At 33.3% G+C, this 9,668-nt stretch overlaps 1 protein-coding gene across 1 annotated transcript; it reads left to right on the forward strand.

Moving 5' to 3' along the window:
- The first annotated feature begins 411 nt into the window (after positions 1-411).
- LOC17895261 (probable methyltransferase At1g27930) lies at positions 412-1,686 on the forward strand. Its single transcript, XM_006301356.2, has one exon. It carries the CDS (start codon positions 657-659, stop codon positions 1,530-1,532), a length of 876 nt encoding a protein of 291 aa, XP_006301418.1. The 5' UTR covers positions 412-656; the 3' UTR covers positions 1,533-1,686.
- Positions 1,687-9,668: the final 7,982 nt, after the last annotated feature.

Here is a 9,668-nt window from a genome sequence, read left to right on the forward strand (position 1 = left end):
TTGTGTCCGTAAGGTGTATATATATGTGTCAATTCCGAAGGTATTAAAAACGTCCAAGTTTCAAATTGTCTTAAAACGTCCAAGTTTAAATTTTTGTACTCTTGCAACAACCTTCATTATATATATAAATGAAAATGAGATCGTGATATGGAAAAATTTAGCATTACAAGTTTCATCTAAATTTGTAGGAATGAATATTGCCAAGGCCATAAAATCTTGTTCGGATCATATTATATTCTGAAAAAAATATATGTTTAGCTTCCTAGAGTAAATTTCGTTTGTATTGTGCATATTACTGAACCACTATTTAATCTCATGTCAAACTCGCATCCATAACATTTTTCTATTATTTTTTGTCAAATGTTTACAATTACCCAAATTGAAAGTTTTACAATTAAAATGTAAATAGTTAAACATATTTGTTCATCTGAGATGTGTTCTTAAAAAGAAATGAGTAAATTAGATTAAAAGAACAACGAGGGGTTGATCAATCATATTACTATTACATTATTACGTGCAATGATTGAGACCGACGTGCTTCATATTCGTTGACTCTCTCATTACCATTATTTCACCACTTCCTCACCCGATCCCCTCACCTTTGTATAACTCCGACTCATCAGCCTCTCTCGCCAAACCCAAAGAAAAAAACAAACATGACCCAAGACAAGTCCAAAGGTTCAAAGCAAACGCTTCTTGAACGACCATGGTTCCTAGCGGTTGCTCTAGCTGGTCTTTTAGGTGGTGCACTGCTCATCACAAGCTTCATCCGAGCTACAGACAACACTTTATCACTTTGTTCCACGGCTAAGACCACGGCCTCTACCATAGCCGAATACTCATCCACCCCACTCCAACTCCAATCCATCGTCCACTATGCCACCTCACAAACCGTCCCTCAACAATCCTTCGAAGAGATCTCGATCTCTCTAAACGTCCTCAAGGAGCGTCTCCCTTGCAATTTCCTAGTCTTTGGCCTTGGCCGTGACTCCCTCATGTGGGCATCTCTCAATCCAGGTGGCACCACTGTATTCCTAGAAGAAGATCCTGACTGGATACAGGCCGTTCTCAAGGACGCACCGTCCCTAAGAGCCCACCATGTTCAGTACCGAACACACCTTTCTCAAGCTGGTCGTCTTCTCTCAACCTACAAGACCGAACCCATGTGTTTACCTGCTAATGCTTTCCCGATCCGAAACAACGAAAAGTGTCCCTTGGCGTTGACTTCACTTCCTGATGAGTTCTATGATACTGAATGGGATCTGATCATGGTAGACGCACCAAAAGGGTACTTCCCACTAGCACCAGGGAGGATGGCTGCGATATTCTCCTCAGCCATCATGGCACGTAACCGGAAAGGTGATGGCACCACACACGTGTTCCTTCATGACGTTGACCGTAAAGTAGAGAAAGCTTTCGCTAATGAGTTCCTTTGCGAGAAGTATAAAGTCAACTCCGCTGGTAGACTCTGGCACTTCGAGATACCTAATGCAGCTAACATGAGCGACCAACCAGGTGACCGGTTTTGCTAAAGAGCGCGTGCAGATCTTGGCTCTTCATTGGTTACTTTGTTTTAATTGGAACATCGCATAGTTCTGATCGAGTTTTAAAAACATCGTTATTATTCACATATTATCCAGAGGCTTCTTATTAAAATAAATAAATTATCGTCATTACTCTTTGTCTTATATGGTTGCCTAGTTACATTTGCGAATTTTCCTATTTTAAAACATACAAGTACAAGAAAAATAATTATTTATATTTTTGCTATATAGTTTTTGGATATTGGCATCAATTTAGGGAAGAGTGATTTACATTATTTTTTCGATTTATATAGATTTGGACCGTGCCATCATGGAAATTAATTTTTGAAACTCGAAACACACTCTAGAAATCAAAGGAAAATTTCATGATTATCAAAAAGAAATCTCCGTGGCAAATGTAATCATTTTAATCGACTCACTCTAGCTAGAAAGCAAAACTATACTTTCGGCCAAACTTGAGCCTCTTTGATAGGACTTATTAAGATCGAAAACGTTAGATTGGATATATGGATGTACCACGTCTAAGATTTAACAGCCGATATTCCCAACATACCGCGCGTACGTAAAATATTTTTAAGAATTAATACTCGATAAATCAGGATATAACAACAAGTATACTTGATATCAAATCAAGGATTAAAACTTAAAACAAAACATTTATGTTATTATAACTCGAGAGTAAGGGAGTTGAACTTAGAAGAGCGGAGCGATAACGTAAACGACGAATGTAACAGGCCCTTGAACAATTTGGTGAATGTCCCCTCCACACAAAAGCCATAATTGCGATTCAGCCTAATTAACTGTACTGGGCTAGACTTTTAAACACTTGTTGGATAAGGCCCATTAGAGAAAACAAGAAAATCATTCCTAATGACTTGATGAGTAATGAGCGGACGAAACTAGAAAAATTTATGCTACTTATATCAAATTGAGACAGGTCACATGCATACACTGATACACATGCATATATACACAAAATAGACAGTTTTTTGTAGGGCTTGTAACCTTTTGGTTAGTTCAATAACATATAATATGAACCAACATCGAACACATTGTATAGCCACGAATATGAATCGTGGTTATGTGTCGAAAAAGAGAAGATAGCCACAAGTTTTAGTAATAGTGCTTCATCTTTGATTCAAAACATTGATTGGAGTGATTCTAAATGCGTCCCAAAGTTTGCAACGTACGGTGGCTATCCAAATATGTTTGGTTTGATTTTGAAGATCTATGACCTAATCCTACGTACGTACAAATCCAATCTATGCTTCAGGTCTTTATAATTAATCATATATATATCATTTTTGACACTCGTTTAATTTCTCGTACATTTACAAAATAACAACTAAGATTATTGTGCATGGCTACAAATACCATTTAAACACCATGCAAAAGCAAAATCTTAAACCGCCCCCGATCATGCACGATCTAGCTCATTAAACCAGTTTCCTAAACCGAGAACCACGACTCGCACGTATATGACATATGTTCCACGAGAGATAGACGTAAAATACAATATTATCTAAAGTCAAATTTCGAATAGAATAAGAAAGACGTTGATACATGTTCCGAAGGAAGTCGACAAAGGCAATCAAAATATTATATAAGAGAACAATGTACCGGGACTTAATATTTTTCCAATGTTAGGTTGCGTATATGCATTTAGATCGGCAATTTCTGTCGTTATCACTAATAAACCAAGAGTCGTTAAAGAACTATTAACATAAGATGAATAGGCTTCTATCAATCATAACTAACATTTTGTTGTTTGGAATTATCTCACATAATATCTATATTCCCACACATCACACATTTGTAATTATATATTATCTTGTCAATTTGTCATGCAATAGAGATAGGTACGTACACTTAAAAAAAAAATCTGATAACGTTTCGGGTTCTCTATTGTTATATTGAACTATATAAACGTAAGAAATATAATTGTTATTAACTAATCACATCTCCATGGCTTAAAGAAAAACACTATAATCTCGAAATTTTCTTACAAAAGCCCTAAAATGTTTGTTTTTTTTGGAGGAACTAGTAAAATCTTTAATAGCCATTCGACATTAAAACCAAAAAATAATATTAAATTCGGTCGGACTCTAAATCAGTTCTAAAATATCACAAATTAAGATATAGTTTCAACAACAACAACAAAATGACGTCGATCGACAAAATTTCAGTTTTTGTCGTAAGCTGTAATAATAAAACAGATATTGCAACTGATTACCGACTACTCGGCATGCCATTTACATGTTTAACACAACAAGACAAATGGTGACATTAACCAACATATATACACACACAAATGGTTAGTAGAGAAAATGAAATCACCAGTCTTGTAATAAGAGTTATTTAGATCAAAATTAGATACCGACCCATTAAAAATCCCAAAAAGTGCTGGATTATTTAAATAAAATTTTAGGGCAACAATGGCTTGTAGAACTAACTGTTCTACCACCTATCGCTTTCAAGTTCAAATCATAAGGCCAAAGTTAAAAAGGCGGCGGCTGCATATGTCATTAGCAAATGCATTTAGCTCTAATTGTGATTGCAGAGTGGATAATATATTCTAACTCGGGTCAACGAAAAAGATTAGTGAGTAGATTAGAGTTAGATGAAAGGGCACTCTCAAACTCGCAAATTGTCTTACCTTTGAATCCAATATCAACTTGATTAATCGCCACCCTAATCTCATGCATTGGTTTCATAAACTAAATATCTAACTTATATATTTTTATAAATACAAAATTTATACCATTAATCTTTGTTACCTTGTGGAAGCTCTTTAATTTGTCCAATGACCAATGGTTTAAAAATATATTTTATACTAGATTTAGAGTATGATTCCTATAAAATGTCATTTGTTAGAGCATGTATAGCTTTTTCTCGTAATCTCATATGATAAAAGTAAAGTTGTAGACTCTACTTTAGTTTTGCGACTAACGAAAACTAAAAAGCATTAAAAAAAATTGATATGACCATATCCAAACATTTCTTATAAAATCAAATTAATCTGATATAATTAAACCATAAAAGAGACCTTTCAATAATAAATGAAACATTCAAAAGCAATAACTAAATAAACTCCTTAAGCTATGACATTTCAAAACAAAGGTGTTAGTTTTTTTTTCCTCATTTAAATGAAACAATCAAAACATCAAACATCAAGACATATGTGAATTGTTGCTTGCGTGAGGAAAAAAATGAGAAAATTAGGCTTAGGAAAAGCATTTTGTCTTATAAATGAAAATGACCAGAAAATAAGATATCAAACTGGGAAAGTAGCCTTAAACGTGCCAGCCAACAACTTGAGTGTTCACCTTAAAGGTAGCCAAGTATCAATGTACATTGTGCTGTCTCATGAAATATTAGTCCGAGTAATGATGTCCCGTAAAGTATCAGACTATCCGTATATAAAGTATCAGTCTAAATTAAAGTATTAATAGCACTGGTTAATTAGTGCTATTAACATGTTTTTTCGTTAGATTTAGTAGTGATTTACCATGATCATGAGTATCCAAATTTCGCTGAAACGTCCACTGATTCTAAAGGTGAACATGTTCTTTTGGTAAAGAGTTTTGCCCTCAAATTTAGGTTAATCGATTTATAGATAACTCCAAGTTCCAACCCTTAGGATATATACAGTACGTCACGAATTAATTTAAGTTAAGAGAACTTTGATATTATAAAAACTAAATTATCCCAAACAAGACTTTATATATATACAAATAGTTTCTAGATATTAAAAAGAAAAGGTATATAAAACATGCGAAGGGTCTCTATATGCCTATTGTAGTTTTCAGCTGACATTACAAAGAAATGATTAATAAACTTTGTCGTAGGTTCATATCATGACGCTAATGTGTAAATATATGTATACAAGAATACTTTTCAAGTGGTTGATGAGTTTAGGTTAAAAAGAAATATATGATAACCGCAGCAAGTGAAGATGGTCTGGTCTGTGCCAAAACCGAATTTGATTAATCAGCGTATAAGTTAAACTTTGGTTGGTGTTACTTTTAGTAAGTAAGTACAATTTGGCGTAGTGTGCATAGAAGTTACTAACCATCTAGAACATGTTACATCAACGGGAAGGTTCCATGCTTTATAAGGCAAAGCAGTTGATAAGCCTGCGCCAAAACTAAAATTTAGGTGTGGAAAGAAATATTAAAGTTTTCAGATGATATCATATCTTAAGTTCAAGTTTATTTCGAGTTTAGGTTAAAAAATGCCAGGAGATAAACTTTAGAGTGATTATATATAAAGTAAAAAGTTGTGGTAAAATATGCCAGAAATTAGCAGACCAGATAACTATTTTCATTTCATAATGTTATACTTTGTTCAACCAAAAGAAATTACAATTATTGTTGCAACCATTTTTGAAAAAACAAAACTTATAAAAAAAATAATATTAGTGTAACAAATTTACAGTTTTAAATGACCCTAAAAATTATGGATTTTGCTAACCAATAATATATCAAAACTTTTGAAAATGCATAGTTACGTTATATATATATATATATATATAATTTAGCAGGGGAAAATTATATTGAACTGTCACATTTATATGTATGTTAATCTATATATTATTTTTTTTTGTCCTCTTGTATGTTAATCTATATATATATATATAAGCTAACTAATGCATATATACGGTTCACTCTGAATATTGATAAGTGAAATGTTAATATATATCGAAAAGGGAAAAATTAAGGGATAACTTAGAAGGAGGTTAAGTTAATTCACTTATCATTCACGTAAAGGTTGTCCAAGAAGTAGCAGGCATTAAGCAATGTTTTATGAGTCTTCTATGGAGCTTTGATTTTATGATCACGTTCTTGTGAACAAACCCTAATTGTAACTTTACTTAATGCCGTTGACGTACGTCTTCAATTTTCTCATCCTCTCTCGTCGATCATGTGACCATGTTTTCTCTCAATCTTTCCTTAATTACTACTTTTGTCTTCTCTTATTACGTAAAAAAAGTAAAAGCTAGGATGTTATTGACGTTTCCCTTTTTCGTCGTCGGTCAACAAATTAATGGTTAGTTTAGTTAGTGCTCCTATAACTCCATTTAATTTTAAGAGTTTAACCTAAATCAATACATCATTAATGAAGACAAATTCCAAGTATGAGTGTATTACCAGAACTTGTTCTAAACAACGACCAAAACAAGCCATCGAATTTTTTTATCTTTGAAATGGATAAATTCTAAATTTGATAATACTAGTATTTTTTCCACATTAACTATTGTTTTGTTTGGTAATTAGTAATATGTGATATGTGGTTTCTCTTATATTAATCTCAAAGCTTTCTAAATTTAGATAAACAGCATATATAGTAACCGGATTAGCCGATGAAATTTATTATAACATAGCAACTTTGCTTTATATTTTTTATACGAAGATTACCAATGGATATCTCAAATGTTTTTTTTTTCTTAAGCTATATTGGATCGCAAATGCTCAAGCATAGATATTGACTTTATTTTATTTATTCTCATTTCACTTTGGTCTTTATGTAATAAGAGAGTGAGAAATTTTTTTTTTGTTTTGTTGTGTTCACAAATTTAAAGTGGGAAACTAAAAATCTAGGATTCCTTTATAAAAAGTCAGAAAATCTGTACCCGATTAAACCAAAAAACCCTGGACATTTTGACTTCATCTACTTTAAATTTCGGTTTTGCTGAAAGTGTTATAAATATCTCAACCACACAACAACAAAAAAGCCTGTCTATAACTAGGTACATTAATTTGACTTTGACCCAAAAAAGAAGAGACCTCTGTACAATTTGTACAAAAGAGAAACAGTATTATTAAGCAAGTTGTCAAATTATTTGAAAGTTTTGGATTCGATGGAACTTTACTTCTTTGTTTATTCATCACAAAAGGTAAAAAAAATAAAAATAATAAAAGAGAAATGATGAACAGAGAATGTTAGGATAACTTCAATGTTACTCAAACATAAATTGAAGGAAGCACGCCTTCTCTCTCTCACCTCTTTGTACCACTGATCTCTTCTCTTTTCTGTTTCATACATGGGACCAAACACTTACTTTATACTAACATTGTTTAGGATTTAAACTGAGATATCTAAATAACCAATAATTGATGATAGTATCAGACCATATATATATATATAGCTGGTTCCAAATTGTTATCATATATTTAAATTGGCAATTTGCACCTTAGCTTAATCATTCGAAAACATTTGTTTGGGATTTAAATGATTTGAAAAGATGCCCACAACGTCAAGTTATGTATCTGGTTACCCTTTCCTGATCTTAATCCCATTTATTATTATGGTTCGTTACGCTAAATTTTCACAAATCCCCACTTTTAATTACATACCTTTATGTTCATATATGATTTATATATTTTGTACGTTTTAGTTAGATCAAATTTCTACGTTATCTCATCAAGTAACAATATATGCATATATACGTGTTTCAGCGTTTAGCAATCCGTAATCCTCTGAATAATTACGCATTAAGAAAACTTTGACTATTTCTTGAAAAGAAAAAAAAATTGCATTTCTTATGTTACTTTAGAACAAAACAATAAAATTTCTCACCAAACATAAAAATAGTTCCTCAAGTTATTGTCGGAAAAACATGTAACCAAATATACATGCATAAACTGAATACGTGGTGCATGTGCATGTTAAGCGAAATATATACATATTGCGCCGTACTTTTTTATACATTTTCTAATTCTAGACTTTTGTCCAACAAATATATTTTAAATCCGAAACCAATTTTTTAAAAGAGAATTATTGAATTTCTCTTCAAGTTTAATCTCTCATTCTTTTACCAAATGAACAAAAACAATCTTATTCTCATTAATTAGAAAAGAATGTACATGGAACGGTTTATATACAGACTCAGACTGGGTAAACCGAAACCCTTAACCAAAATAGAAATGTAATCTACTAACTGGTTTATACAATACCAGTGTACAAACATACCAAATGAATCTATATACAATATAAAGACAGATACATTCAATAGTCCCCCTCAAGATGGGGAGAAGATATTAATGAGACCCATCTTGCTTACCAGTTTATGGAAATGTGCAGGATATAAAGCTTTGGTGAATGGATCTGCAAGCTGCTCAGCTGACGGGACATGAATCAGTTGAAACAAACCTGCAAGTAATCGCTCTCTAACACTATGGCAGTCACGTTCTATATGTTTTGTTCTTTCATGAAACACAGGGTTATTAGCAATATGTATTGCAGCCATGTTATCACAATAAAAGAGAGTTGGTTTTACCAAAGAAACCTGCAATTCCTTGAAGTAGTTGGTGAGCCAAAGCAATTCATCTGATGCAAAAGATAAACTCCTGTATTCTGCTTCAGCAGAAGATTTGGCAACAACCTGCTGTTTTTTAGACTTCCAAGAAAGGAGAGATGAGCCTAAGAAAAAACAGTAGCCATTAGTAGATCTGCGAGAATCTTTACAAGAGCCATGATCAGCATCAGCATAGCCAATAAGTTGTAACTCAGATTTGGCTGAGTAGAACAAGCCCTGTCCCACTGTGCCTTTGATGTAGGCGAGAACAGAATGAAGAGCCTGTTGATGAACTTTGCGTGGAGCGTCTGAATATTGACTGAGCTTATTCACAGCAAAAGTTATGTCAGGACGAGTTATTTGCAAATACATTAACCTGCCAATAAGACGACGATAGGCTTTTGCATCAACCAACTCATCATCAGTATCCTTGCGAAGTTGGAGATGAGGATCGAGAGGAACGGAAGTTGGTTTACAACCTAACATGCCTGTATCATCCAGCAGATCCAATGCATATTTACGCTGACAAACAGTAATGCCAGAGGCTGATCTTGCTATCTCTAATCCCAAAAAATACTTCAAAGGCCCTAAATCCCTGAGTTTAAAGAAGGACTGAAGTTGTTGCTTTAAAAGATTTACCTCAGAATCTGTGTTACTCACAATGAGGATATCATCAACATATACCAGCACACATAAGAAGATTGTTGCTGTTATCTTGAAGAAGCATGTATGATCACAGTATGACTTAGAGAACCCCAGAGTAGTAAGTGTAGAAGAAAACTTGAGGAACCATTGTCGAGAAGCCTGTTTGAGACCATACAAGGATT

The sequence above is a fragment of the Capsella rubella genome, unplaced genomic scaffold (genome assembly GCF_000375325.1).
Source record: "Capsella rubella cultivar Monte Gargano unplaced genomic scaffold, Caprub1_0 scaffold_2, whole genome shotgun sequence".
Lineage (NCBI taxonomy): Eukaryota > Viridiplantae > Streptophyta > Magnoliopsida > Brassicales > Brassicaceae > Capsella > Capsella rubella.

Bases quoted from the DNA above. Each gene is read 5' to 3' on its own strand.
- LOC17895261 (XM_006301356.2), top strand. From the start codon at position 657: ATGACCCAAGACAAGTCCAAAGGTTCAAAGCAAACGCTTCTTGAACGA.